The following is a 12,269-nucleotide window of genomic DNA, read 5'->3' as shown; positions in this document are numbered from 1 at the left end:
ACAATGCACCACTTGAATTTATAAATTTATTCAAACAATCAGAATTTCGTTTACGTGACAAGATAGTTTTCAATTGTACTCTACAAAACTCTGAGAAGTCTTGGTCGTGTGACATGTAATCGTGGTGGAGTCATAGCTAATTGAATGTAATATCAATATTTATGTTATGGCATGAAAAAACAGATATCCGGACTTTGCCGCCTCTATATCATTTAACATTCGGAACTGAAGGAAACGAATTTACCTTGATGTAAAATGAAATACATTACCTTCGAAAAAGGTACCAAGTCGATTCATGCATGTCTTTTTTTTGGGTTAATATGTTAGTTTGAAAACAGAGCTTTCATTTGCTTCCTTTTATTTCGTTAAAATCAATGAGCATAATAAAAAACGACGTCATTAAACGACGCCATTATGCATATGCACCAAATGCTCAGTAAATACGCCGTCCGACAACAATCATGTGTTTGTATGAATGCATCCAACCAATATTTAATGAGAGATGAAAAAGAAATGAATATTCGATCCTATTATTACCTAACAGTACATGCATATTTGACCAAGCAGAACAATGTTTGAAGTATGAAAAACAGATGTCATGCATATCCCTTTGTACGGATCAGAACCTATCGATGTTCGACATGACGATCTGACTGATATATGATGAGTTTGGTAACATTTTAAACCAACCCAGTGTAAAACTAGATTCTTTGTTTTATCTTCTGAATCATTCAGTTTCTCGACCAGTTGTGTACTTTTCTTACTTGAATATGGGAGAGTTGTCACGAGTTATTGTTTGGTCTTCTGATTTGGACATAGGAAGAAACACAGCGTATTACCATGTTTTTCTTTACTTCCTATATTGTACGTTGTGCATACTTATTTATGAGCACCTAAAATCAGATAGTACTACGTATTTAAAATTCTCACTGAACACAAGTTTTGTGGATGCAAGCAGAAGAGTTTGTAGGAAATAAAAAAATACAAGAGAAATTTAATATCACTAGATTTTTTGGTGAAACAAAAACTTTGATTTTTTTCTTTAATAATGTAAATGAATTCATTGTAAACACAAGAGGCCCAACAACAGTTAAGAAGAATGAAGAGGAGATGGGCCGGCAACATCATAAGTCCACAACTCAGTCAAAGGCTCCAACGGTTAAGTCAACAAGTCTCTCCTCACACGCCAAAGACAAACAGAGTACGGAGAAGACCATTAAGTTGCAGAACAGGTTATGTCTGCTCACTGATAACGAGCTTTGATCTACTTTACAGCTACACAAGAACATCCTAGATTATATTCCACTAGGTCTAGTTAGTGTCTCGTGTATAAAATATCCTAATGTGTAAACCCTAAATTTTGAGCAATGATAATGAACATTTGAGAAACATATATTTCTCTGTTCTTGCTTCTCTGTTCTTGTTCTGTCTATATGGTATCGGAGCTATTTCTTGGGGATTCAAGCTACTTTCAGTGAAACTGGCTTGTTTCTCAATCAACAAAAATATGCCACTGATCTTCTTGAAGCTGCAGGTATGCTTGACTGTCAACCAATGCCGACTCCTCTACCATTACAGACCAGCAGAGTACCTCATCAAGAAACTTCCATTCTCGGATCCTACTTACTTCAGGAGTTTAGCTGGCAAGCTGCAATATCTCGCTCTTACAAGACCAGATATCCAATATGCTGTTAATTTTGTGTGTCAAAAGATGCATATGCCAACACTCTCTGATTTTCATCTGCTGAAAAGGATACTACGTTATCTGAAAGGGACATTATCGATGGGGATTAATCTCACTGCAGAGACAGATTCGACAATAAGAGCTTACTGTGACAGTGATTGGGCTGGTTGCAGAGACACTAGGAGATCAACTGGAGGCTTCTGTACTTTTTTTGGCTCCAACATCATCTCATGGTCAGCAAAACGTCAAGATAGTGTGGCTAGATCATCAACTGAAGCAGAGTACAGAGCACTCTCTGATACTGCCGCTGAATTGTCTTGGATATCAGCAATGCTCAATGACTTCGGCATTTCTCAAACTGATCCAGCTGAAGCTTATTGTGATAATCTTTATGTTGTTCATCTAACAGCCAACCCGGTTCTACACAAGAGGACTAAACACTTTGAGACACACTATCACTATGCAAGGGAGAGAGTTGCAAAAGGACTACTCATCGTCAAACACATCCCTGCTACTCAACAGATTGCAGATATTTTCACCAAATCACTTCCCATACAGAGCTTTGTAGAGCTTCGTTTCAAAATCGGTGTGGATGAACCTCCCACCTCGAGTTTGCGAGGAGGTGTAAACACAAGAGGCCCAACAACAGTTAAGAAGAATGAAGAGGAGATGGGCCGGCAACATCATAAGTCCACAACTCAGTCAAAGGCTTAACGGTTAAGTCAACAAATCTTTCCTCACACGCCAAAGACAAACAGAGTACGGAGAAGACCATTAAGTTGCATAACAGGTTCTGTCTGCTCACTAATAACGAGTTTTGATCTACTTTACAGATACACAAGAATATCCTAGAGTATATTCCATTAGGTCTAGTTAGTGTCTCGTGTATAAAAGATCCTAATGTGTAAACCCTAAACTTTGAGCAATGATAATGAATATTTGAGAAACATATATTTCTCTGTTCTTGCTTCTCTGTTCTTGTTCTGTCTATATTCATGGTGACCAAGTGGTTATAAAGTTCACAATGATGGAAATGTCTAGTCATCACTTTCAGATTTCATCCCTGGTTGATCAGCATGGATGTCTTAAATGAAAACAATAATACAGCTCTTCTACATTCCCCAAAATTAGCTTGGGTTAATGTCCATCTAGTATCCATATAGCTATAACAAACTCAATGTAATAAGATTATATATTTTCACACAAGAATGATTGTGTTATTGAAAATAGCTATTATGTAGAATCAGCTAATATATAATTTTATTTTTAAATAAATTTTATTTATTACTTGTGAGAATCACATGGCTCGAATCTATCACGTCCACAAGCGGCATTGTGAAATAAAGTAAAAAAGTGATTGTTTATTGCAACCTCTACGTTGCTCTAAAAATAGATACAATTGCGTGTCATGAAACAAAGAATAAACGTTGTAATTGTAAGTAGTTAGATAAGAAAAAAAGGTTTAACAAATTTTAGTGGAACAAGAAATGATTATTATAATGAAATGGAAATAGAATGACGTAAAATAATACATGTAAAGGAGAAATATCAATGAAATGGGGATTCTACATGATCATATGATAAAGCCAAGTCATGGACTGGTTCTGCTGTTTCACAGGATGGTTCAACCACCATGCACCTCTTTTTCTTTGGACGTTTAATGACACAACCCACAATTCTCCTTTTTCACATCCTTTAATTTTGTATTTTAATTCTATTTGGTTACCTAGCTCTTTTATCTTCCTGATTTCTCATTTTTAAGTCTTTTTCGTACAAACTTTTCTGTTCACCTAGAGAATTTTCCACATTCGTCAAGAAATTGCTTAAAAATTTTCACTGCGTAAAAATATTATTTTTATGTATAGAATAACATATATGTAAACAATTTATATATATGCCTTGTCTGTGCATACAAGTTACTAATTATAAGGAATCCCCAGTTTGTCACTCCCAACTTTATTCGCAAATTAGCAAAATACACTTTGTCTTGCACGCATTGACAATGGTATCTTTTGTGTTTTGTTGTTTTTTTCCTTTGAGAAAGTTTCGTTTTGTTTTATGTTCCATTTATCTTTATATGTAAAAGAAAAGTTAATCGGACTAAAGTCACCATCTTCCTATCAGTATACATAGAATTTTTGACAAACCCATATAAAGATGTCCAAAATGAACTCACCTCCACATACTGTTTAGCTAGTGTTTTAAATACTGGACCAGTTAAACCGGTGGATCCGTGACCCCTAAACAGTCGTTTTCGAGTGCCATGAATATTAATATATTATCTCACGTTATGACATCATATTTTATATTAACACGTATCATATATAGTCTATAAACTATATACATTCACACAACCCATAGATTTGTGTCTCTCCATGCCATACACTCCTCTTCTCAACTCCCAAATAGAAAGGGAAATAGAAAGGCAGCTTATTTATATTATATAAATACATTGCACCACTATACAACACAATTCGACTTCATCCATGGATCTCTCTTCTTAAACTCCCAAATATATAAAGAAGAGTTGTGTATTTTTCTAAAAAGTTATAATACTCTCTAAGCTTTGTTGAGCCATGGCTGTGATGATGACAAGAAGAGCAGCTACCGTAGCAGGTAGATGGCTTAATGAAGCCGTTAGCTTCCTTGTTTTCTGTCTCTTAGACATCGTCGATTCATTACTTTGTCTCGTCTACAAAGTAGCAGACTATGTTTTCGAAGCCGAGTGGAAGCCTTGTTATTGTTTATCGGCCAAGGAACCCATCACGGAGACTCGAGGAAAGATTCTCTTGTCTCACAATAATGGCGTATCTAAGATCCTTACCCTTTCTCCGCTTCAAGAACTCAGGTATCCTTTGTCTCTTTATGTATTTGTTGATTAAAGCAAAATGTATCAATATCAGAATTGTCCAAGTCCAGAATGTATTAATTTACATAAAACAAAAGGATCTTAATGTAGCTTGTGTTTATATATATAGGAAAAAAATGATTAATTATTATGTATATATAATTAAAATTTGTATAATACCTGTTTTTTCTTGTTAAAGGTATAATACGTGTTTAAATATCATTACATGTAGTGTTCCCGTTTTACCCAAAGAAAACCCTTATCATTTATAATTTATTACAAACTTTTACAAGTTAAATGCTCAATTTTTTTCATAACCGACTCATGATATATGTCCTCCGTTTCTCTATATAAATTTCAAATTGTTACCTTGAGCCAAATTTTTGCCGCAGGGGTTGAAAATTATAAATTTACGTAGGTTTAGTAACTGAACCGGTCGGTATGATATTCCTTTTGGTTTTCTTGTAGCGGACGACGTTCCAAGATTGAGCTGGAGGATATCTCCGAGACCCTTTACACACGTCCTTCTCTTCTTTCCGACCTCTCCGTTACCGAGCTCAATAAACAGTTCGTTAAAGTTTCTCCGTCCGACTCCGAGTGTAGCCACCATCATTATGAGAAGACTTTAACTAAGAACAAACGGAGGAAAATGATAACAAAGTCAAGCTTGACGGTGAACTTCACGGTCGTTGAGATGCTCCGGGAAAAGATCAGACCGCAGAATTTGAGCCACGATGTCTCTCGATGGTCGGATTGTGATTGTGGGTTCTGTACGTCATGGGCCTCTACTTCCGACAAAGATCACTCCCTCTTTGTCAAAACTCAAATACCAAAAGGTTATAAGTTCACATCTTTATTTGGTTTAAGTTCTTGTGTGTGTGTCTTTAACTTTATGCATTCGCATGTTATTTTTTTAGCAAAAGTTTAGTTAAACTGTTGTGCTCATTTATATATACTTATCAAACCTTCTTTATTCATAGTTTTCATTGGTTTTTTAAAAAATAATTTGATTCTGTTTAATTTGTAAACGCTTTTACTCAATTTCTAGCGTTTTGAAACAATCGGATTCATTAAAACAGGGATACCAGCGAAAGAGGATGTCTTGTTCATCCATGGTTTCATATCTTCATCAGCGTTTTGGACTGAAACGGTGTTTCCAAGCTTGTCGGCTACATCCTCAGCTTATAGACTTTTCGCGGTGGATCTTCTAGGATTCGGAAAGAGCCCTAAGCCAGCTGATTCACTCTACACGTTGCGAGAACACGTAGAGATGATCGAAAAATCGGTCTTACACAAACACAATGTGAAGTCTTTCCACATTGTGGCTCACTCTTTGGGATGCATTTTGGCCCTTGACCTCGCGGCTAGACACGGTGATCTAATCAAGTCGCTCACCCTCCTTGCTCCGGTGAGTTCATTTAGTAAGAAATATTGAAATTAATAAAAATGCAATATTATTAGTTTGACAAAAAAAAACATATAAGAGATGTGAAATAAGACTAATACAACACGTGTGCATGTGTACGTGTGGGCAGCCGTATTATCCGGTACCGGTGGGAGAGAAGAAGCCGAGGCAGTACGTAATGAAGAAGGTGGCGCCGAGGAAGGTTTGGCCGCCAATAGCTTTAGGAGCATCGATGGCTGCTTGGTACGAACACATTAGCCGTACCATTTGTCTCCTCATCTGCAAACACCACCGTCTTTGGCAGTTCCTGGCTAAACTCTTGACCCGTAATAACAGGTTTTATTTCTTATCATTTATTTTCATTTTTTTTTTTTTTTTGAAAAGAATTTTCATTTTATTAATTATCATTTGCTAAAGAATTGGAAAAGATATGTAGAATTTAAAATTCAACAGATCCAAATATTAAGTCTCCCTACTTAATTAGTACATAACCTTTATCGCTCAAGAATGTTGGTGGTTTTGTATGGAATGTTTTAAAACATAGTGATCTTAAAAGTTAGGTTTACTCCAAACTTAAGAATATTTGTTTGTTTAAAGTTTATCAACTTTATTTTGAGTTTAGAATCATATTCATTTGATAGGAAACAATCGAGGGCTAATGTAGCTAGTTGCTTTCATCAGTTACCAAGCCACCTCGAATGAACTAAATTTACTTGCAAATTTAATTCGTAGCCGTATCTGGTCGCTGGCAATTTAGTGTCTACTCACTTAGAATTATTATAACCTTAACTCAGCAAATAATATATATACAAATTTAGATAAAGTACAATTACACGTGGTGTTAACGTGATCCACAAGTTACATCTAATAACCAGATATAGAGAGCCACGTGTTTTGACATGTCAATAGAATATCTTCGTTCATTGGAGACTAGCCCTAAGAAAACAGAGGCTTAGGCAACCTAACTAGACTTAGTTCTATGCTAAATTTTAACTTTCCAACCTAAGTACTCATGACTATGTATGAAGAAATTTATATACTTTTGAAATGTCTAGGTTGGTTGATCCACCGATTTTAGTGACATGTCTATATAGAATTTTCAGGACTATGTTGTATAGACTCTAATATATGAGAATCTAAAGTAAAATGTATGACTAGAAATAACCGGGCCTCGTGGTCTGGTGGTAAAGGAACCTCGGCTGAGGTGCCCGCCATCACGACTTCGAGCCCCGGCCACAGCGGATTTAACATCCCTTCCGCTGGGGCGCTGGACCCCCTACGGGAGGATAGTTGGGAATGTGGCTGCCCAGATACCAGAGTTATCAAAAAAAATGTATGACTAGAAATAATGCTCACGTCCAACAAAAACAACCAACCTTCAATTCTAAATTGAGAAGGGAAATTGGAAGGAAAATGCATCCGATCGGTGAGACAAGATACGAGTTTGAGTAAAAAAAATATAACTATGGTTTTTCAGTTGGAAAAAACCTAAAATTCAATGTAAAATGCCAAGTTTAATAGGTAGAAAATATAGAGGTTATATCTTCCATGCAGACACTAGCACTTTTCAATGTTGCAGGCTTGTAGCTAGTGTATATGCTGGTTTATTTTATTTTTAAAATAAAATGTTAAATTTGATTCAAGAAAAAAAAAATATATTTTGATACAGCTTATGCAATTGGTTTATGACTCTTTCCAAAATAAAATAAGATATAGGACATCTACTATGTTCTCACTACTTGTATATGCTGATTTATTAAAAAGTAAGTACTACATTTTGATATAATCTAATCTATTGTTCTGATAAGAAAATTCTCAATACAGGACAGTGAACTTTTTAATAGAAGGTTTTATGTGTCACACGCACAACGCAGCGTGGCACACTCTACACAACATTATATGTGGAACAGGAAGCAAACTTGATACGTATCTGGATGTTGTACGAGATAAACTCAAGTGTAATGTGACTATCTTTCACGGAGAAAAAGACGAGCTCATCCCCATCGAGTGTAGCTACAACGTCAAACAGCGGATTCCTCGGGCACGTGTTAAAGTTATTGAGAAAAAAGATCATATCACAATGGTCGTTGGGAGACAGGATGAGTTTGCCAGAGAGCTCCAAGAGATTTGGAAGACTTCATCTTTCTGAAAGTGTGTTCTATTAAAAATTGTGATCGATCATCAGTTGATCTATGTGATTGGTTGATAAATATATTTATTAAGTTTGATAATTATAAATTAAGGAAATCCTTATGTACTTAGCCATGAGAACAAACCAGTCGTATCAAATAATAATTTTCACTTATGTCTTTTTTTGGTGTAATTAAGTTTTCACTTATGTTTATGTATGCTAATCAATTCATCTTATTCATAAATGTTCTAATTTAAGTATTCCGTGTAAACAGAAAGTGTGATTTGTTATGTATCCGTTTGACCGTCTAACACACAAACACGCACAAATATATATTTTCTGTGATTATCGTAATAGCATTGTGTTTCGTTGGACCGTAGGATGCTACAAAAATATGTGTGTAGTTTTTCCATATATTTAATATTCATACTTTTTGAATAGTTTATTGAATAATGAGTGAGAGCGCCTCCATTCTTAAGAGCATCATTAGTTAGGTCTGAGACGGATCGGATATCCGAACAATTTTAAAGTATCCGGATCCGGATCCTTATCCGGCGGATCTATAATTTTACTATCCTTATCCGGATCCGGGGTTCTCAGATATCCGGGTGTCGGATATCCTTCTAAAAATTGTAATATCCGACGGATATCCGGATCTGGATTTGGATCCTTAAAATAAATAAAAAATAATATTAATATATAAAAAATATTAAAAATAATTTAAAAATAAAAAAATATATAATGTTTTTAATTATTTCTATGTATAATATTAAAAAAATTACATAAAATTTATATATACTATTATAAAAATAAAAATATATTAAATAAATTAATTTTTATATATAGATATTACTATTTTTGAAATAGTTATTAATAAAACTTACGGATCCGGATATCCGGACTAAAAAATTAAGGTATCCGGATCCGGATCCGGCTTTGACGGATCCAACACTTTACTATCCGGATCCGGATTCGGCTCCTCCGGATATCCGGATTTTAGGATCGGAAAAAAAAAGAGACCGTCAATGCTGATGGCTTAGGTATCAATTCAGATTTATTTTAGTAATTTTTTCTGTGGCATATCTTTTTTTTTTTTGAAAAAGGGCATAAAGTAACCATATATATCGTTCGGATTTGAGTTATATCAAACTTATTGTTAGATATCATATCCAAATAAATATGAAATTAAATATTTGAAGTACATATTTATGTTTTAAATATTTATATGGTATATTATTCTGTGGCATATCTTCAAACATTAAACAACAAAAAAAAAAATTCGTGAGTAGTGAGAAAGCTTTAAAAATCGCAAAAGAAGTGTACGGTATAAAGCATAGATCTAAGGTTATTTGTATCTAATCAAATACCTTTAATATACACAACTACGGTATTCATATAATGAAAGAGAGATACAACATATCAAATTAAAACTTATATAGTACTGATATCTTTAAAAGCAAACACATTATAAACTACATGAAGAGAAAAGAACGAAAAAGTAAACGAAATATCATATTAAAATATTTAAACAGAATATACATTACTAATGTTTCAACTTATTTATAGGAAAAATTGGCCAACTACATAAAATTGAAATGAACATAGTGCTAATGAATTGCAATAATTGAAATGAAACAATACGGAAACAGCTGTCTGAGAAAAAATTTAAAAAGATAGACCACATTTATATATGAGAATTTATTAAACAATAAATTTAAAACAAAAAAAATAAACATTTACATATACATATACATATACATGTGAATGATTAGACGAAGTACTGGAAGTGGGTGGGTCAGATTGGTTGAACAAATTTACCAATATTAATGAATGTCTTGTACCCATATAACCATATTATTCTGCTACTTTAAAGCTCTGCAGGCATGTCCATATATTAAATTAATGTGATCAGGCGCTCGACGTATCCGTAATAGGTAGGGATAGGGAAGGCCCTCACCATTGATAACGGACGTTGAGTCCTTCACGTTACAACAACAAAAAAAGAAAGCAAAATATCGAGTTCATTTTTAGAGTTTTAATACAAAGAAGTATCTGTCTGACACACACAAAAAAAACAAAGAATCTAAAATTGCACTAGAATATTTAAGACTTCCATAACAGCGAATCATTAGTTGTTTTGACAGCGAATCATTAATTGTTTTGACGGGATATAAGTTTTAAGCATTTCCAACCCAACTACATAAACTACTGCTAGATAAAATGAAAAATGCAGATATAAACAAAAAAAAAATATTATTCTATTTATAAAGTAATGATTGTTTATTTGTTTAAGACTGTATTTTCTACTCTATTTTGCACTAAATAATCATATTATTTTTCTTTAAATAATCTTCTCTTTACGTGAATATACCTGTTCGTAAGTATATGGTTTGCAAATTACTAACATTGGGTTTCACCGTCGACCATGTGAGGACTTTCGATATTAATCCACTCATGAAATACTCTTCGAATAAATAAAATTTTTGAAGGTAATAGTTGAATTAGTTTTATCGATTTCAATTATAAATTGCCCATTGCATTTCAAATCTTATTCCACTTTATAATCATCAAAATAAAAATTTAGTAATTGCAGTGAAGCAACCTTACAAGAGTACAAATATTAAAATAAAAACAAAGGCAACTAGAATATAATAATAATAATAATAATAATAATAATAATAATATTTATTTTTTGGGATTCTCCAAGTAAAAGTTGCGCTTCTCTTCCTCGTCCATGAATGCGGTAACGTGATACGACTTGCCGATTCCCATAGGAGTCTTGAAGTAAATCTTCTTGCTCTTTGGCTCCTCCATAGTCATCTCCGCAATCGGTACCCACATAAACATCTGCTTACTCTTCACGCCTATATACAATATACCCACAATTACATATACATAATAATTAAAGCCATGATTCCATATGTATAATTACATAAAGTAGTACAGTACCTGTCATCTTCTTCATACAACACTTGTCGATATAGGCGGTGACCTCAAGACCGTAGGAAACGCGAGTGTTGGTGCCTTCGAAGAAATGTTCATAAGGGGTGTTTTGCTTCATCCACACGTAACCCGTGTCTCTAACTCTTCCACACTCAACGAGGTTCTTCAAAGGCATCACACCTTTTGGAAACCCTAGCTCCTCTAGAAGCTCCACCGACTTCTTGTAACACTCGTCCGCCCCATATACGATCGTAGCTCCTGCTCTCTCTCCTTCAACCACCACGACTTCCTCGCTCGCCATTTGATCACGAGAGTATAGAATTCTGCAAGAAAATTTGTATATGTTTTCTTCGAATATGATGAAGAGGAAATTAATATATCGTTTGTGGTGAGGGTTATGACAATTTTAACGAAATTAAAAAAAGAAATGAATAAGCAGATGGGATAGGTAGTTGAAAGGTGGGATCTGTGGGTTATTTATTTGTTTGCCTAATTCTTTCTCTTGTTTCTTTCCTGTGGTTCTGGTTATTGGTTGGTACCCAATTGTCCAATAATATATATATTTTTTTTTTGTTAAAAGGGAATAATATTTAATATTTTTTTATTAGAAAAGTCAAAATAGTCATGTTATTGAGAAGACCATGATCATGCATACTAAGAGCGACTTCTTGGATTGGGTATTTAGATTGAACAAAACATCTACATAAAATTTTATTTTATTATACATCAGTGATTTTATTTTCATTTTTTTTTTACTTTCACTGAAATCTAGTATTTTTTTGTTTTATAATTTTTAAATACAAATTAATATCGGACTCTTTAGTCAATAATTTTGTCAGTAAGTTATAAAGGTTTACAAAGTTTTAGTGATATACTATATTTTGATCCGCGTTTCAAAAGTGCAGATTTTTTGGATTATAAACAAATTTTGATATAAATTAAAATTTTAGCATAAATTATTGTAGATCCATTATTGAGCATATTATATAGTATGACATGGTATGATATATGGTATAATATGGTCCGGATAATAACGTAATATGGCATGGTATAATATGTACATTATTAAGTTACAAAGTTGTATTATATCAAAGAAGAAAATGATTTTATGTTTAAAATTAAATAAATTATCAGTTAGTTTATTTGAGATTTTTATATACACTTTTATTTTACAACGTAATCATTATATTTTGTGTATATTTTATAAGAGTTACATTTGTTGAGTTGGTGGGACATGAGATTTATTTAGTATAGATAT

At 33.6% G+C, this 12,269-nt stretch overlaps 2 protein-coding genes across 2 annotated transcripts; one reads left to right on the top strand and one right to left on the bottom strand.

The window, feature by feature from the left end:
- The first annotated feature begins 4,034 nt into the window (after nucleotides 1–4,034).
- LOC106326760 lies at nucleotides 4,035–8,238 on the top strand. Its single transcript, XM_013764683.1, has 5 exons — nucleotides 4,035–4,532; nucleotides 5,001–5,368; nucleotides 5,612–5,940; nucleotides 6,068–6,273; nucleotides 7,762–8,238. Exons 1-5 carry the CDS (start codon nucleotides 4,261–4,263, stop codon nucleotides 8,084–8,086), a joined length of 1,500 nt encoding a protein of 499 aa, XP_013620137.1. The 5' UTR covers nucleotides 4,035–4,260; the 3' UTR covers nucleotides 8,087–8,238.
- A 2,361-nt stretch (nucleotides 8,239–10,599) lies between these two features.
- LOC106292539 lies at nucleotides 10,600–11,519 on the bottom strand. The gene is made up of 2 exons (XM_013728152.1): nucleotides 11,018–11,519; nucleotides 10,600–10,932 (listed from the first exon to the last, which is right to left on the bottom strand). The coding sequence occupies exons 1-2, from the start codon at nucleotides 11,310–11,312 to the stop codon at nucleotides 10,754–10,756; spliced, it is 474 nt and encodes a 157-aa protein (XP_013583606.1). The 5' UTR covers nucleotides 11,313–11,519; the 3' UTR covers nucleotides 10,600–10,753.
- Nucleotides 11,520–12,269: the final 750 nt, after the last annotated feature.

The sequence above is a fragment of the Brassica oleracea genome, chromosome C1, assembly GCF_000695525.1.
Source record: "Brassica oleracea var. oleracea cultivar TO1000 chromosome C1, BOL, whole genome shotgun sequence".
Taxonomy (NCBI): domain Eukaryota; kingdom Viridiplantae; phylum Streptophyta; class Magnoliopsida; order Brassicales; family Brassicaceae; genus Brassica; species Brassica oleracea.
Note: the sequence above shows the minus strand (reverse complement) of the source record. Positions and strands in the feature narration are given on the sequence as shown.

Coding starts and splice junctions, on each gene's coding strand:
- LOC106326760 (XM_013764683.1), top strand. CDS start 4,261: ATGGCTGTGATGATGACAAGAAGAGCAGCTACCGTAGCAGGTAGATGG. Junction 4,533..5,000: donor TCTCCGCTTCAAGAACTCAG/GTATCCTTTGTC, acceptor GTTTTCTTGTAG/CGGACGACGTTCCAAGATTG. Junction 6,274..7,761: donor CTCTTGACCCGTAATAACAG/GTTTTATTTCTT, acceptor TTCTCAATACAG/GACAGTGAACTTTTTAATAG.
- LOC106292539 (XM_013728152.1), bottom strand. CDS start 11,312: ATGGCGAGCGAGGAAGTCGTGGTGGTTGAAGGAGAGAGAGCAGGAGCT. Junction 10,933..11,017: donor TTGTATGAAGAAGATGACAG/GTACTGTACTAC, acceptor TATTGTATATAG/GCGTGAAGAGTAAGCAGATG.